The sequence below is a fragment of the Oncorhynchus nerka genome, linkage group LG28 (assembly GCF_034236695.1).
Source record: "Oncorhynchus nerka isolate Pitt River linkage group LG28, Oner_Uvic_2.0, whole genome shotgun sequence".
Classification (NCBI taxonomy): domain Eukaryota; kingdom Metazoa; phylum Chordata; class Actinopteri; order Salmoniformes; family Salmonidae; genus Oncorhynchus; species Oncorhynchus nerka.
This window is the reverse complement of record NC_088423.1, coordinates 77,642,292-77,660,927: the sequence shown is the minus strand read 5'-3', so window position 1 is coordinate 77,660,927 and position 18,636 is coordinate 77,642,292. Positions and strand designations below refer to the sequence as shown.

Below are 18,636 nucleotides of genomic sequence, written 5' to 3'. Positions count from 1 at the left end.
GTATTCCTCTTGTCTAGATGGGTTAGGGCAGGGTGCAGTGTGATTGCGTCGTCTGTGGACCTATTGGGGCTGTGAGCAAATTGGAGTGGGTCTAGGGTGTCAGGTAGGGTGGAGGTGATATGGTCCTTGACTAGTCTCTCAAAGCACTTCATGTTGACGGAAGTGAGTGCTACAGGGCAGTAGTCATTTAGCTCAGTTACATTAGCTTTCATTGAGAACAGGAACAATGGTGGCCCTCTTGAAGCATGTGGGAACAGCAGACTGGGATAAGGATTGATTGAATATGTCCGTAAACACACCAGCCAGCTGGTCTGCGCATGCTCTGAGGACACGGCTGGGGATGCCGTCTGGGCCTGCAGCCTTGCAAGGGTTAACACGTTTAAATGTTTTACTCACGTTGGCTGCAGTGAAGGAGAGCCCACAGGTTTTGGTAGCGGGCCGTGTCAGTGGCACTGTATTGTCCTCAAAGCGAGCATTATGGGTAAAAAATAACCCTGTTGATGGTGTCCATGCCACCTGATTCACACTGAGTGCCCCTGTTCCTTTAACACATCCAAACCTCACGGGATGTGTAATAACATCATGATGGGGGGTGCTTACTGGAAGTGTATAAGTGCACATGAACTATGGTCTTGAATGTGACCTATCAAATCTACACCAAGTTTGACAATAAGAATGTGTTTATGTTTAGAAAATGTGTTGTGTGAATGTATGCTAGTGGATGAAGGTAGGTGGTTGGCAGTGGACCTCAGAAACCAACAGGAGCAGCCTTATCTCTCACACCCTGTTTGGAAATGGACTTGGCTTGACCAAACATTTCACCTCCCAGCGATGCACCCACAGGGGGAATGGGACATTCCAGCTGTTCCAACCCTCCCCACACCTCATCGCTGGGCCTAACACATTAAACATATTGCTATATCCTCTTTTGGGCTTAGTTAGACTTTGTTACGTTAATACCCAGCAGCTTTTGTTCATTCTCTCTGGCATTCAAGCGCCAGAGCATCAACTGTTTGTTGACCTCATAGTGATCATGTTCTGTGGGTAGGGCAGCATGAGGCACACGAGTGCTGCTCCACCTGTTTATTCATCTCTGTGTTAAACCCTGTCCACTGTCTGTTTCCCATGTTAAACAATAGTGGGGTTTTATAAGGCCTCACTAGCGAACAGGCCACACCAGAGATAGTGGTTTACTTAAGTTGCATTATAACCAGTTCACAGCTGGGAATATGAGTATGGTTGGGTACCCTACAAACCTGGGATAGACTTGTATTGGAATAAGTGAGAAAAAAAAGTGCCCACTGCCCGATGACAAAGCTTTGCATTTATTTTTCAGACATAAAATAAATATTCTATGCCACTGATACTCAATAACCATTTTCTACAAAGAATGCAAGAGTGAATCAAACAATGCAGTCCTTTGCTACTCAAATTATTCCATGAAATAAATAAAGGTACAATAACACAATGTGGATGAATGTAGTGTCTTGGATGACCTATGTAAGATGATTTCACAACAGGGAACCGGGAAGATTGGCATGTGCACATAACGGGGTGGTAGTGGGACACAGGGTAATGAAAGCTAATGGATTATCTCTGGTCTCTTCACATTGAGCTGTAGTCTGGCCAGGGTCCCAGTGGAGGTCTGTGTAGGATGAGACAGGACATCCATCCTATCTTCAACTGGCTTCTTTACACCTAATCAGCCTTGTTCATCTGCTTATCCCTCTCCTCTTTGGTGATTTGAGCTGCAAGGCAATTAGTCTAAGTCGTGAATCATATTTCCAATTAAAAAATCAAACATACTAGAACGTATTTGTTGGTGATTAATGTAGGACTGATAATACTTCACTATTTTAGACTTTATTCAATTGAATTATTGTCTTTTTACATTTTAATTCTAGACTATATCAATTTATAATATCCATGCCATTTGATAAATAAATAGCACTGAGAAAATGACTGTTACTTCAATAACATTGGGATTAGAATAACATCTCCAGTTCAATTTTTTAATATCAAGATAGATTTTTCTAAAAATCTATAGTGTACAGATGAGATAAAACGTGTCTTATCCTTTCACATTATCCAATATTTTGTCATATATTTTACCTTCTCGTACCCTTACATTTAGTGAGATGGACCATGCACATTGTTACATACAGTAATGTATAGTACATTTACATTTTAGTCATTTAGCAGACGCTCTTATCCAGAGCGATTTACAGAAGCAATTAGGATGAAGTATTTTGGCACACCTTTTATTCTTTTCTAATTAATACAAATGAAACAATTCTATAATAATGGGATTGACCTCAGTTATTACTGAGTGTGGGGGCTTACCTTGGGGGAAAGTGCCAGGTGCTGGGAATAAAAAAGGTAGAAGCATGACAGGACACAGCATGGTGGGGTTACAGACAGAAGGAGAGACACACGTCAGAGGAGATGGATCATGTCATGGTGGCAGGATCCATTTAGAACCTTTACATGTATTCCAGTGTACATTCTAAAGGTCCGTCAGGGAGTTAATATACCCTTATGAAGACATAACGATATGTCTGTATATGTTAACATGAGATCTCAAATAGGAAGAATAGATTTACTGTATTTGCCCACTAGGACATACTATGATTACCATGATACATGTTCTAGATTTGAACATGCCATTTAACACGTACAAGTATAATTCTTCCATCTCAGATTTGATGTCCAAATGTAATATTTCATAAGGAAACCCCCAAACATGTTTCAAATATGAGTTGGGGAGCATTCATATATTATGACATTTTCAGACATTTATATATGACTTCATATTTGATGGACACATATGTACTAAGGCTACCGGTTCCAGACAGGAAACAGAGTGAAGTACACAGGAAGTTGGAAACCTTTACAATTACATCCCTATTTACGGTGGTCATAACTGTAACAATCACCATGTACACTCAGTGGCCAGATTATTAGGTACACCCATCTTGTACCGGGTCGGACCCCACTTTGCCTGAATTCTTCGGGATATGGAAACATTGCTGAATTGGTTTCAAGGGCCCTAACGTGTGCCAGGAAAACATTCTCCACACCATTACACCACAGCCACCAGCCTGTACTGTTGACACCAGGCAGGATGGGGCCATGGACTCATGCTGCTTACGCCAAATCCTGACTCTACCATCAGCATGACGCAACAGGAGCCGGGATTCTTCGGACCAGGCAATGTTTTTCCACGCCTCAATTGTCCATTGTTGGTGATCGCATGCCCACTGGAGCCACTTCTTGTGTTTAGCTGATAGGAGTGGAACCCGGTCATCTGCTGCAATAGCCCATCTGTGATAAGGACCAACGAGTTGTTCATTCCGAGATGCTGTTCTGCACACCACTGCGCCGTTATTTGCCTGTTTGTGACCAGCCTGTTAGGTTGCACCATTCTTGCCATTCTCCTTTGACCTCTTATTAATGAGCTGTTTTCACCCACAGGACTGCCGCTGACTGGATGTTTTTTGTTTGTTGCACTATTCTTGGTAACCCCGAGACACTGTCGTGTGTGAAAAGTCCAGGATGCCGGCCGTTTCTGAGATACTGGAACCGGCGCACCTGTCACCAATGATCATATCACGCTCAAAGACACTTCGGTCACATGTTTTACCCATTCTAACATTCAATCGACCAGTAACTGGAAACCTTGATGCCCGTCTGCCTGATTCATATAGCAAGCCATGGCCACATTATTCATTGTCTCTAGGAGCGAACCATTTTCGTGAACAGGGTGGTGTACCTAAAAAACTGGCCACTGAGCACACAAGAATGACAATGGATTTGGCAGTTGGTTGGCAGGCCAGGTGTGTTAAGGAGCTCACCAGCAGAGAAAAGGTGAGTACTGTTAGGGATACTTACGGCGAATCTCCAGCTTGCAATCCACTGCGTCTTCTCCACTGGCGTTGACTGCTTTGCACATGTACACTCCCCCGTCAAATGAGCAGGGCTTGCGGATCTCCAGGGTGAGTACGCCCTGCTTACTGAACATACGGTACTTGGCCTCGTTGGAGATGTCCATCTTGTTTTTGTACCATGTCACTTTGGGCTGAGAGAGAGAGGTTACAATGTGAACTAGATTTGCCTAGAGTAATGCATATGGCAAAACAATTAAATAATGTCTATCTGCTACAACTAAGGCTCATAGTTTTTACTGGTCAGGACATGCTTGTCATCCCCCTACAGTACCAGTAGCAGACATGATGATAATGTAATAGTCGTGCTGATTTGATGGTGATTTTGATGGTGATAAATCACTATATCATTCATGGTTAGCAGCATAGCCTTTGTCTCTGTCATTCTCGCCTGTATAGGGACACCTCACCTTGGGGATGCCTCTGACAGAGCAGCTGAGGGTGGCGTTGTAGCCTGCTATGACTGAACGGCTCACTAGAGGGTGTGTGAACTTAGGCGCCTCGGAAAAGTCATGCTCCTTGTAAGTTGGAGGCTTGTATTCGAAACCTGGTGAACAGATGAACAGGTGCAGTGCTCAACTTATGTTCAGAAAGTTTATGAACAGGTGCAGTGCTCAACTTATGTTCAGAAAGTTTATGAACAGGTGCAGTGCTCAACTTATGTTCAGAAAGTTTATGGGTTGTTACACAGGTGGCAGCAGGCAATGTTTTTTTTAATGAATTTCATGTGAATGCTAATCCTACATAAACTCAGCAACAAAAAAAAAGTCCTCTCACTGTCAACTGCGTTGGGGGGGGGGGAGACTCCAAATCAAAAGTAACAGTCTGGTGTGGCCACCAGCTGCATTAAGTACTGCAGTGCATCTCCTCCTCATGGACTGCACCAGATTTGCCAGTTCTTGCTGTGAGATGTTACTTACCCCACTCTTCCACCAAGGCACCTGCAAGGTCCCGGACATTTCTGGGGGGAATTTTTTTAATATTCTTTTTATTTTACCTTTATTTAACTAGGCAAGTCAGTTAAGAACAAATTCTTATTTTCAATGACGGCCTAGGAAAAGTGGGTTAACTGCCTGTTCAGGGGCAGAACGACAGATTTGTACCTTGTCAGCTCGGGGGTTTGAACTTGCAATCTTCCGGTTACTAGTCCAACGCTCTAACCACTAGGCTACCCTGCCGCCCCAATGACCCAAGCCCTCACACTCCGATCCAACAGGTCCCAGAAGTGCTCAATGGGATTGAGATCCGGGCTCTTCGCTGGCCATGGCAGAACATTGACATTCCTGTCTTGCAGGAAATCACACACAGAACGAGCAGTATGACTGATGGCATTGTCATGCTGGAGGGTCATGTCAGGATGAGCCTGCAAGAAGGGTACCACATGAGGGAGGAGGATGTCATTGCCTGCAATGACAACAAGCTCAGTCCGATGATGCTGTGACACACTTCCCCAGAAAATGATGGAGCCTCCACCTCCAAATCAATCCCGCTCCAGAGTATACAGGCCTCGGTGTAACGCTCATTCCTTCAAAGATAAATGCAAATCCGACCATCACCCCTGGTGAGACAAAACCACGACTCGTCAGTGAAGAGCACTTTTTGCCAGTCCTGTCTTACCCAGCGACGGTGGGTTTGTGCCCATAGGCAACATTGTTGCCGGTGATGTCTGGTGAAGACCTGCCTTACAACAGGCCTACAAGCCCTCAGTCCAGCCTCTCTCAGCCTATTGCGGACAGTCTGAGCACTGATGGAGGGATTGTGCGTTCCTGGTGTAACTCGGGCAGTTGTTGTTGCCATCCTGTACCTGTCCCGCAGGTGTGATGTTCGGATGTACCGATTCTGTTGCGGTGTTGTTAGACGTGGTCTGCCACTGCGAGGACGATCAGCTGTACGTCCTGTCTCCCTGTAGCGCTGTCTTAGGCGTCTCACAGTACGGACATTGCAATTTATTGCCCTGACCACATCTGCAGTCCTCATGCCTCCTTGCAGCATGCCTAAGGCACATTCACGCAGATGAGTAGGGACCCTGGGCATCTTTCTTTTGGTGTTTTTCAGAGTCAGTAGAAAGGCCTCTTTGGTGTCCTAAGTTTTCATAACTGTGACCTTAATTGCCTACCGTCTGTAAGCTGTTAGTGTCTTCCACAGGTCCATGTTCATTAATTGTTTATGGTTCATTGCACAAGCATGGGAAACAGGGTTTAAACCCTTTACAACAAAGATCTGTGAAGTTATTTGGATTATTACGAATTATCTTGGAAAGACAGGGTCCTGAAAAAGGGACGTTTCTTGTTTTGCTGAGTTTACATACACAATGACCATGTTAAATGTATAACTATTGTTTGTTTATAGTTATGACGTCAGGGTGGTATTACTGTCATGAACAGTGTGCCAGGTATGGGAGCCCACCTGTTTTCTGGATGTAGGCACTGTCTGCTGAGAAGCAGGGCTCTAGGCTGAGGCCTACCATGTTCACAGCGTAGATACGGAAGATGTATTCATTCCCCATGATGAGATCAGCCACCACACAGTTAGTTCGCCTATATAGCTCATAGACAGTGTACCATTCCTGAAAACCAACCACATTTGAGTCAAACTCTTCATTTTTAATTGAGACCACATTTTAGGGCTACCAAAATACTACAGAACAACTAAACCACACTGTCAGTGTAACGTGTCTTGAGAGAATGAGAATGCATGCCAACTCCTATGAGTGTTTGCCAAACAAAGGGGCCCAACTGTGTTATATTTAGCAATGGGGCATCTCTGATATCCAATTGAGATATTGTTCTTTGTAACATGATAATCTCATATCTCACAGCCTGCCATTGTGAGATGGAAGAAATTAATTGGGTCTAATAATGACTTGTGTGAAACCTGAACCGGGAGCTTTTTATTTAGCCACTAACCTTGCAGCTCAGAGGTACATTGGGTTTCCATCACTACACAGACAAGCCATGTCCAGTATGAGGCCAAAGCTAGGGGCTAAAAACAGGGCGTGCTTGGCTTGCTGTGCTCTGGGTGGCTGCCTGGGGTGGTGGAAGGTGGCAGTTGGAGCTCAAACAAACAGGCCCAGAATGCAGTTATCCTTGCCCACAAAGACTCTCTGTCTAGCTGTGGCTGATTGTGTGTGACAAGGGAGGGTAAAATCCCCCTCGTGACCATGTAGCATTCTTCCCATCACATAGTGTACATACATTAGTCAATTATGGCCATGTGTCAGAGAGCTTAGCTACCTTGCCTTGGCAATGGCATGGTTATTAAACCCAACGTTCTAACACTCAGAGCTTGGCATAGTTCACTCTGAGCCCAGCCAGAGAACTAACAGATAATTATCAGCCTGCTCGCCCTCTCTCACACACACACTGGGATGACCTGTGTGTCAGTTAGAAAATTAATATTAGCCTAATCATGATTTAGAATATAGATCATGCTTTCCTGAACCTGCCATGTGTGGGGCAGTGTATGATCTTCGTATAACCTTACTCATCTAGTATTGTCTGACCAATATGAATTGCTAGTTTTCTGTCATATATGAACCTCTTGCACAAATGAATGAGGAGAACATTTTCTTGTTAGACACTGCCCAGCAGATTGACTCTCACCATGGTCTTCTTGTCAGCCTTCTGAACCATGTAGCCGGTTATTTCACAATTTCCATTGTCCTTGGGTGGCTTCCACTCCAGAGCCACGTTAAAGCCCCAAACATCCATGATCTTCAGTTTCTCTGGAGACCCAGGCAAATCTAAAGATAAGAAATAATATTTATCGAGTCAACATACTGTACAATAACTTTACCTTAAACTCCAATTCAATCAATCACAGAGAAATGTAAACCACACGGTGGGTACACGTAGAATATTGTTTACGCTGTATTTTAGGAGCAGGTGTGGTTTTGTTTCAATATCCAATGATAATGTCGGCAAAGGGACCAGCTTGCGGGATGTGTCGGTTTCATAGTTAATAACTCAGATACAGCATAAACCCCATTATGAGTGAACATAAAACATTTCTATTCCAAACCATTAGAGTTGTGAGGAGTCCTCACCGACTATCTGAATTGAGATGCTGGCTGTGTCCTCAACATTCTCAATCTGCAGCTTGACTTCATACTTCCCAGAGTCCTTCCTCTCTGACTTGCGGATGAACAGGATTGTGTCGGTGTCGCTGTTCCGGACGCTGACCTGCTTCGGGTTCAGATGCTCCCCATCTTTACTCCAGGTGATCACAGGCCTAGGCTTGCCCTAAAATAAAAAATAATTGAGATTGGAATATTTTTAAGAAAGAAAGATTCTGGAGGACTGCAATATAAGTAAGTTAATATGTGTGAAATATTGGTTTTCCTCAGTAACCTACGTTTACTAAATGATCATTACAGTTCCAGGGGTGATGATGATTTCAGTACATCTCCAGACCAAGACATTTGAAATATGATATTGTTCAGATATTTTTATGGCAGATTTGAACCTAGATAAGTGTGCCTAATAGATACAGTAGATGGTGGTACATTTGGCGGTGGCCCAGACTCCTTGGCTTGTGGTTTTCAGCAGTTACTCACTATGAGCTGCTTAAGAGAATCATGTCTGTATCAGTTATCAGTCTGTCAATTGCATGTGTTACTAGGATACAGTTTCCAAACTGAAGCTGTATGTATTTATAGACTTGAGGGAAAAGCAGAAACAAATAAAGAGACAGAGTGATTTACTGTAGTATTTTTGTGGACTGTAGTATACTGTAGTATTTACTGTAGTGTTTTTGCAGTCATTACTGTAGTATTTACTATAGTGTTTTTGTTCAATTATCTTTGACATACAAATGGGGGTTTTCTCGTTGAGGAAACCTACTGGACAAATACTAAAAGAGCAAATTTTCCCAAAACATGTAGGTAGGTAGGACTGGGGTCTGAATGAATAGTTCAGAGCCTCTGCTCTTTTCTACAACCTGTAGTGAACACAGTATGGTCTATACTTGGCATGTAGGTTTCTCACTTATGGGTGGCACAAATTGGGTTATGGGGGAGGGGAAAATGAACATGAAATACTGTAGTATTACTACACATAAAAAACTGTAGTGTTTTGCAGACATTACTGTAGTATTTACTACAGTATTTTTTGGGTGCGGATAAAACTGTTGTGTTTACTATAGTATTCTACAGTATACTACAAAATGCTATAGCAAATACAGATGTAGGATCTTATTTGGGCCTGTTTGCTACAGCAGGAAAATAATCCTGCAGCATCAGAACATGTGAATTATTATGTGGATTTAAATTAATGGACATTTCTGTTGAAAAATTAAGCCTTTTTAAACCTCAAATACACTACAAGTGTTCAATATCCTGCATTCTAGAAAAGTTATCCTAAAACAGGGTGGTCAAATTAAGATCTGTACTACACATGACTGAGGGATACTACAGTGTGTTTAATTCTATAGTAAGTAGGCCTACTGTAGTATTCTCCCGTAAACTGTAGTATTTTTTTATGTGGGTAGCACCATTCCATAACTCAATGTGCACCAAAGAAAAGGAAATAGCAATTTCTAGTTCGTAAATCATTCAGCATATTTCTCTTATGGGCAAGGGCACCAGCATATATACAGTTCATTCATCCTATAGAGTGTGAAGGGTGTACTCTAGCCCATACCTGGAAAGGGATCACAAGGTTGATTGTCTCCTCCACTTTCTTGATGAGGGTCTGGCGGAGATGTCTAGGAATCCAGATTTTGGGTTTCTCTGTAAACAAAATTATCATAAGATGTCAATGAAGAAAGTTGGGCTGGCTTTAGGACCATGCAGACACCTCGGAGTGGGCGGGAAGACTGTTTGCCTGACTGCAGTGAACAGCACGACTTTTCTCTCAAAACAGTGCAGAGGTAGAAGATAGCAGTAATTGACTAGGTAACAGCTTGAAACTAAACTCGAGTTTTGAATTTCGTTGCTGAGCTAGTGCGTAGCAGCTAATTGCTCTAAGACATGTTGCTGAAGAATGTTATTTATGTCCCTTATCAACTGAGGTGAATGAAGCTACAGCAGCCACGGTGATAATGGCTGGAGTCAATTGTTGTCAATTGCTTATTTTTGTTGTTCTCTTAATAGCATTAGGAATGTAGGAATGCAGTAAATAGAATAAATAAAGTTACTTTGTTATAGCCTACTCTCGGTTTACCTGAAATTATGCCAATGCCATCAGTACCCTAAAGCTCGGGGCCTAGCCGTCTCGGGGGTGTGCTACTCCACTGCTTATAACTACTTTTTCAGTATATAAGATGTGCCAAATAAATTATCTCCAGCTATACATTTGTTTTGCTAACTTGCTAGCTATGTGTCTAGCTCGCGAGATAAAGCTTCTTGGTTACAGCAGAAACAATCACATTTCTTTGTGCCGCAGCAAACTGATTAGCCTTTTGAGATACTGTAGTTATAGAACTTTATGAGCTGGGTTGTCTGTCCTTGCAATTAGTTTATGTTCGCTTGCGCTTGTTAACTAGCGTCCGCTATGGGATTTTTTTGGGGGAAAAAATACTGGCCATTGTGTGCACTGCCAGTAATACCGTATACCCCGTTATGGTACAGGAACGGTTTGAAGGTATGCAAATCTGCATACCGCCCAACCCTAGGTGGTTCATGGCTCAGACTTTTCCCTGAGACTGGGAGTACCACAATACCTTTCAACTCTCACTTTTAGCTTGATGGCACCATTACTGGTCTAATGAGTTACTGTTCATGTACATTGACCAACTGCCTGTGTGGTAATAGAAAGTGTGAGTTGACAACATCAAGTGCTTGTCAGTGCAATTCCATGGTAACTAGCACAGACTTTCACTTTAAAATGTATGTCAAACAAAAACCAATAATTGGAGAGTTAAACAAACCATACAACTCTATGCACAAGGAATACTTTTAACAATTTCCACAGAAAATGTTGCAAAAACACATTTACTTGTAGAACAATGCAGATGCAGAGTTTGGTAACAGAATGAGAGTTTGTGCCATCATTCAGTTACCAAACTTGGCATCTGCACTGTTCTACAAGTAAATGTGTTTTTGTTTAACTTTGCAATCATTGATTTTTGTTTGACATATATTTTAACGTGAAAAATCTGATCTCAGTGTCACTCTGTTAACGTGGAATTGCCTTACTGCCAATCAGCATTTAGTGATAGTATCATCCTGCCAGCAAGCGGAAAGGCCAGGGCTTCAGTGTGCATCTGAGACCTCAAAATACATCTCACAGCTAATCTGTTAGGTGCTGAGAGCGAAATAGCTGATGACCTTGGCAATGTATGTATGTTCCCAAACATGATCTGTGAGCCCTGAGATCCATGTAGGTTAGTGGAGGCTTACTTCAAGCCTCATCAGCTAAATATCTCAAACTGTAGAGAAATAGGAGAGAGGAGACAACAGCAGGACACCCCACTTACTTTCCATTTCAACCTTTGGGTTTTGAACAAACTCATGATGTCTCACTCTTACAGTGCAAGTGTTTTAGGAACTTCCCTGGTAAAAAATGTATTTATGTTTTGTACATGTTTGGACTTTACGCTCATTGTATGGGAGAGAGGGTAAAATGGAAAAATTGGGATTTGTTTTAGTCAATCATGGGGGAATGCTTACGCATGATCTCGCGGATAGTGACGGCCTGTGCTAGGGAGGTAGGTGCACTGGGCCCTGCCGTGTTGTAGGCTCTGACACGGAACTGCATCTTCTCCCCTGTCGGCAGGTCCCGGATGATTACAGATGTCCTCTCTGTCAGACCCTCGAAAGCTGGCACCCATTCATCAGCTGTGGGCAAGAGATGGCCAGACAGACTTGTCAAAACGCAACATCCGAAGAAATCTCAGTGCCCCATCCCTATATGTCATCACAACTAGGGCTGCCTGCATGGATTGAGTTAGAACATTGACGTGCAGCTGGCCAGCATAGTCAACCCTGAAGGGATTGCTTTAATTACATAAGCATTGTGCTAATGGTCCCTGGCTCAAACCACTCTTGACAATTTAGGTCCTTGGTGTTGTCAGACTTAAACCAAAGCTTTTTACATAATGGCTCGTCATGGAAAGTGTGATACATCTAGCAAGGTAGAGGATGTCGTTTTATGTAAGAGGGTCAAATGTTGGACATTTTCCTGCATTTGGATTTGTTTGGATTTATTTGACAGTTTTTCTATATTATTAGGTTGGTTTTTAAATAATGTGTTCCTAACTGAAATACTCTCTTCAACAGCTTTCATGCCATCCTCCTCCTTATCTACCCAGATATTGTGTGTGTGTGTGTCAGGGATCAAAATATTGAATGCCAGACCCTCCTGGACCCCAGTACTCACAGCCCTCCTTGCAGTACTCGACCCCATAGCCATCCAGCTCAGATGAGCCCAGATGCTCTGGGGTTCTCCACTTCAGTGAGACGGTAGTGTCACTGATGTCATCCACGCACAGGCCGACAGGCTCACTGGTTGGGGCTTAGAGAGGAGAGAGAGAGGGACACAAGAAAGGAAGAGAGAGGGAGATCAGCAACATTATTCTAGTCTAAATAAGAAATAAATGTCAAGAAAAAAGACATCAATAGCTACATATGTTATGTCACAGTATGTGACTGTAAAGAAGACATGTTGCAAAACAGAATGAAACATTTCGGTGTCAGCAGGTGTCAAGGCAGGATATTTTTTATTGTGGATTTACTGCTACCTGTCACTGATGCCTCAGCATCAAGGCAGCTTAACTTCGCTGCAGATAAAGTGTGTTGCTACAGGTAACAGCCATGTAAACTAGGGTCCTCCAATAAAAGCATGAGTCACTTCCTGAAATACAGTATCTCCAACCTTACCGCAACCCATGTGTTAAGCTCCCCTGCAGGCTAGCTGACATGGAGCTAGCACATTGGAGATTTAGTATGGAACTTGCAGGCTCCCAAATGGCTCCCGAGTGGCGCAGCGGTCTAAGGCACTGCATCTCAGTGCTTGAGGTGTCAATACAGACACCCTGGTTTGAATCCAGGCTGTGATTTGGAGTCCCATAGGGCAGCGCACAGTTGGCACAGCGTCGTCCGGGTTTGGTTGGTCATTGTAAATAAGAATTTGTTCTTAACTGACTTACCTAGTTAAATCAAGGTTAAAAAAAATGTAAATGCTGGACAGGGCTTTCAACCTGGTCTTAGAGCATTTTGTATTATTCTGTACGCAAATCCAAGCCACTCCATTTAGGATGGTATGTATTCATTTGTGGATGTCCATTACCCATTTCATATGACATGTTTACTAATTACAATTCGTATTACATGTTACGAATTTCTAAAACGAACAATGTGTTACGAATTTGCAAAACGTATGATATGTTAGAAATTCTAGCTAGGTGGCTGGGGGGTTAACGTTAGCTAACTGGCTAACTTTAGCTTGGCTAGGGATTATGGTTTGGGGTTAAGTTTATGAGTTAGGTTAAAGGGTTAGATCAGGGGAAGGGTTAGCTAAAAGGGTTAAGGTTGTGGTTAGGGTTATCTAACATGCTTAGTTGCAAAGTAGCTCAACAATCATAAGTAGTTGAAAAGTTGCTAAAATGCTAAAGTTATCCATGATGAGATTCAAACTCACAACCTTTGGGTTGCTAGACGTTTGTGTTATATGCCTACCCATCTACCCCGACCAACCACCCAACTTTCTTTTTTTCCTTAAGTAACCATCTGTCTTATGTAACCATCAGTGGAGGTTGCTGAGGGGAGGCCGGCTCATAATAATGGCCAGAACAGAGTAAAAGGAATGGCATCAAACACATGGAAACCACGTGTTTGATGTATTTGATACCATTCCAAGTATTCCGCTCCAGCCATTACCATGAGCCCGTCCTCCCCAATTAAGGTACCACCAACCTCCTGTGGTCACCATACCAAATGTGACATATCATACTAATATCAGTGTTCTGGATTTACCTTTACTATGTTACGTCTAGTCTATGAGACAAGGCTGCAATACTAGACTAGCTGCATCACTGCTACTATGGAAACCATTCAGTCCCTATAAATCTTAATGTCATGTTCAAGTCACCATTTTTCTTAGAAAATGGGTAAATAACAATGGAGAAACAAATGGAGAGTATCTCACATTTTTTGTTTACATCCAATAGTCTAAAGATTTATTTCATGAATAATCCTCCAAATATCAAGAGAGAACTGAGGTCATTTGTAATTTGTCTTGTCTTAGCTGATTTGTACCACGTAAACAGTTTGTATGTAAAAACACATTAGCACATAGAGACAACCTGCAAAAGCAGCCTAAAATAAGCTCAAGCTGACAGCCATCAGAGGTTGAGTTACAGAGTTGCCTTGCCCATGTCACAGGTTAACCAGAAAGGGGGCCATGTAGGCACGTACTAGAGGTCAGTCTGTGTTTAAAGGGACTGAATGGGAAAGACCAACCGGCGTCTACGGGCAGTACAGGAACACAGCAAACAATACTTTGATAAACATCCTTTTCATATTTTTAGCCAATACACAAACAACAACACAGGAAAGTCTGTTAGTAGAAAACTTTTTTTTCTCTTTTGCGCCTGTGAGTTTTAATACAGAGAGACAAAATATACATTAAACAACAAACATCTCTGATTTACCAATGAAGGTGGCACTGTCCGTTCCTACTTATATTGCCCCTTACAATAACAGTAAAAAGGAGAACAGAACCACAGCCAGGGTTTACCTTCTATCTTATTATCATCATCATTAAAGAAAACACAGTATTTATTACAGCACAAACCATGCCCCTGATAGTTGACCCTAGCTTAGAGGAAAATAAATCTGCCTACTCCTTGGAGGTTCCGGCTCTGGTACGGGCTCTGGTGCCGGGGCAGGCTCTGCTGGGGCACCCTCTGCAGGGGGAGCTCTATCGGCTGGTGGGTCTCCTTCTGCCGAAGAGGCCCCATCCTCAGCTGGGGGTGCCGGAGCTGGGGCTCCTTCTGCTGGGACTGGCTCTGCTGTGGGTGCTGCTGGCTCAACAGGGGCCTCTGGTGCTGGTTCATCTGCTGCCTCTGGCTTGGCCTCCCCCTCTGTCGGTGCCTTTACTGCACCATCCACTGGAACCTCCTCCGTCGCCGGCTTCTTCTCGGCCGTCTTTGGCAGCATTGGCTTGGTCATCCTTGAATAAGGTTAAGATAATGCTGTTCGAAGTGAGTTTGTCGTACTCCTCCTGTTCCTTGTCTCCCACACGCCTCAATCTACTCTGCTGCTGCTCCTCTGTCTCTCTGTCTCTCTCTCTCTGTTCTGCCTCAGTAATAGCACTCGACAGCAGCAGTTCAGCTGGGTCAATGTCCTCCCAGAGCAGCCTCAACAGTAGCAGCTAGCCCCTGTGTTCTAAGCAGCTGGTCCCAGCCCCGCCGTGCGCTTACATGCCATTATTTATAGAGGGGGATGCCACGGATAGTTTCCTAATCAGCTGTCTTACGAGAGATGGGTCCGTCCGGATACCTCGATGTTCACACTCACATCCCGGAGAAGGAGGAGAAGGTAGAAGGGGACCCAAGGTAATAGAATAAGAGACAAAGCAAAAGAGAGCCCCTTAATTCCACCAGACTCTGATTTCTGTCCTGAAAACACCTCCAGTCTTATTTTAGCCAGCATCTACCCAAACATGTTTTTCTTACAAGCACAAGTCTGCATGCCATGGGAACCAAATCTCAAGATGACCATGTGTTGTGGTTAGAGGTGCCCGTTGTGATTGCATAGCAGACCTTACATGGCTTAGGGGATATGTAAACTTAACTCTCAGTAGCCAAACCCCCAAGACAATTCACTTTAGTGATAGACCGCACTGACGTCAATACGTCAAGATGAAAACAGTTTTGCACATTTTCAATTAATAACATAAAAAAAAATACATATAACTTGATACATCAAATTGGGAATTTTGTGACATTAATGCAACTGTATTATCAAGGAAGTAATATCAACATTATCTTCAGAGAATACAGGTATGTAGCTGCAGTCAGAACAATGGGGTTGTTTCGTCTGTTTTTATGCTCTGTTTATGTTCCTTGGTCCGCTCACAGCAGGTCAGTGTAAGTGTAAATCAGACATCAATCATCTCTGCCAGGACAAAAGTTGTGTTATGTGACAGTGTGACAATACTTGCACACAATAGTATGATTATTGTGAATAGTCAGATGAATATAATAGTTTGATTAAAACGTTTACATGCAATGCAAGAAGAACGATTTTCCTAATAATCCTGTTTACATGGACACATCTGAAATCAGGCTACCTGAAGGGACTTTAATAAATGCACAAAATCACCAATCAAAATAAACATTCTACCACAGTGACCATATTATTTTTGGGAAGCCTGTTTGATTCTGAGTCCGGACATATACAGTTTGTATGTGAAAACTATTTCTAAGATGCATACTTTCAGTTTGCACACACAGGTCATTACTTCTCTGCATTATTCATCTACATGGGCTAGCTCAGGCTGTGTTAGGTTACAGTATGTGAGGTGAATTGTTTCTCATAAGTAATGGTTTAATGTAATTGATTTGGCATAATACATGATTGCGTTGTAAAGATACATTCTTTCAGACCACTGTGCCCTCTTGTGGTAACTTCCCTCGTGCATAAAAGGGATGATTCCGCTTTCTGGTGCTGGCACTTGTGCAGATTAAATGCACTGCTGGAACTCCGATGAAGCCGTTTACACATGTCCTAATAATTCAAAAGATTGCTTAGAAAACCCGGTGTTTTAATTGGCGTATGTTTACTTCGATTTTGACCTTACGCCGATTAAGAGTAAGGTATTTACCTGACTATTACCATACTGGTCCTACTGCCATAATAAATGTAATATCGAATTATTAGTGTGCATGTAAACGTAATCATATGACTGGCAAGTGACTGATACCTTTTTCTGACCTGGCCCCACCAGAGCACGCGCCTATACGATGACCATCTAGCCCATGAATCATTCTCCACCGCTCAAAGTTTACACCAACAAGTTTTGAAAGCTGACACCTGTTTGCATTTTTTAATGACCTGATTGTACAAGGCGCTACATGGAACAAAATGTATTTCCCCATCCCTCAAACAGGCAAGTTCAATTTCATAGATGTACATAAAAGAAAATCACATAGGAGAGGAACTCACCCACTGGGATGAAGGGTTGTGAGGCAGCGCTGTGGCATGACATGCCAATGGCGTTCACTGCATAGACACGCATCTCATATTCCACACCTTCTATCATCCTCTTGGCCTCATAGGTAGTACCAGTGTAGGGGTCAAAGTTCAGCCTCATCCACCTGTAACTCTTCTTCTTCTTCCTCTCCAGCACATAGCCTGGGAAGAAAAAGTCAAACATTGTTACTATAGACATCACAGGAGGTTGGTGGCACCTTAATGGCTGCAGTGGAATGGTGTCAAATACATCAAACACATGGTTTCCATGTGTCTGATGCCATTCCATTTGTTCCATTCCAGACATTATTGTGAGCCGTCGTCCCAGCAGCCTCCACTGATAGACATGTGACTGTACCTATCAATATACTATAATCAAACTACTCATATTTTTCTCTGTACATGTTCGCTATAAACAAGTGAGCATTGTGTATGCCTGAACATAAGATCTGGTAAGACATTATGCACGCTACTGTATATCCTCACCAATGATCGGGTTGCCACCATCTGACTTAGGGGGGTCCCACTGGACAACGCAGGAGTCCTCTCCAACACTAAGGATCCTTGGGGCCGAGGGAGGGTCTGGCGCATCTGAGGAAAAGAAAAGGCCATTAAAAGAACATGAATAAGATGACTTGGGACTATAAGGTTCTATCTGCAAAAAGATGATTCTGAGATAGTTGGCTTTAAAGTTTCAAACCTTCATTGGTTTGAATGGTGTCTGCAATTTTTATCTAGTATTATTTTGAACTTAACAAAATGCATTGGGGGTATATAGAGTACTAAATAGGTAGAGAACATTGAACAGTATAAGGCTATGACAAAAACTACATTTGGACAAAAATGCAGATAGAACCTTTGTCCCAATCTCCCGAAGTGTAAAATACAGAATAAGCAAGGTACAACCTGATTCAACTAATGTCTCTCATCTCTTTGACTAATGACCGAAAGAAAAATGTATCAACAAAAATCATTGTGGACAGTGGTTGTATCTTACCAACAACTTTGACGTTAATGTCAGCTTTGTCCTCCCCAGCAGGGTTCCGCACAATCACAGAGTAGAGGCCCTCGTCCTGTTTATCCGCTCCCTCAATAGTGAAGATACAGTGTCCCTTGGTGCTCTCCACGTGGAGCCTTCCATCTCCCTCTGTCATCACCTGACTCATCAGGACAGCAGATCATTAGTGGAGTCATTCTCATTCAACTGAACTAAAGGGATCAATTCCAATTCGTAATGCAACCGTTTATATCATCTGCTCTGGGGTGTATTCATTAGTGCACACCGTTGCAAACAAGAGTTTCTTAAAGGACAAATTCAGGTAGGTCCCTCCTTGCTTCGGCTTGCTTGCTTCCAGTCTGTTGTAGTGAACATACCCTTGATGATACTGTTTATTGTCAAAGCCAAAAAAGGATGAAATACACTTTCCCAGACACATTGGCTGGAAAGGATTTACCTGGTCATGCTTTTTGGCATGAAAACCAACCACACTGGGAGGTTTACTCATAGACTCAGCTGAAATGTTCATGCAAAAGCAGCTATAATACTTACAGTTCTGC

At 42.9% G+C, this 18,636-nt stretch overlaps 1 protein-coding gene and 1 non-coding gene across 2 annotated transcripts in view; both read right to left on the bottom strand.

Moving 5' to 3' along the window:
* Positions 1 to 1,304: 1,304 nt before the first annotated feature.
* LOC115113705 (myosin-binding protein C, cardiac-type-like) overlaps positions 1,305 to 18,636 on the bottom strand; it is a 42,049-nt gene continuing 24,717 nt past the window's right edge. The window contains 12 exon segments of the mRNA XM_065012571.1: positions 1,305 to 1,748; positions 3,892 to 4,078; positions 4,355 to 4,491; positions 6,351 to 6,510; positions 7,547 to 7,686; positions 7,990 to 8,185; positions 9,584 to 9,672; positions 11,554 to 11,721; positions 12,263 to 12,397; positions 17,053 to 17,241; positions 17,566 to 17,670; positions 18,077 to 18,236. Of these exon segments, the coding sequence (XP_064868643.1) occupies positions 1,699 to 1,748; positions 3,892 to 4,078; positions 4,355 to 4,491; positions 6,351 to 6,510; positions 7,547 to 7,686; positions 7,990 to 8,185; positions 9,584 to 9,672; positions 11,554 to 11,721; positions 12,263 to 12,397; positions 17,053 to 17,241; positions 17,566 to 17,670; positions 18,077 to 18,236 (1,716 nt within the window). The 3' untranslated portion in view covers positions 1,305 to 1,698.
* Positions 8,759 to 8,813, bottom strand: LOC115113890 (U7 small nuclear RNA). Its single transcript, XR_003861155.1, has one exon. It is a non-coding gene; the product is annotated as a U7 small nuclear RNA (small nuclear RNA).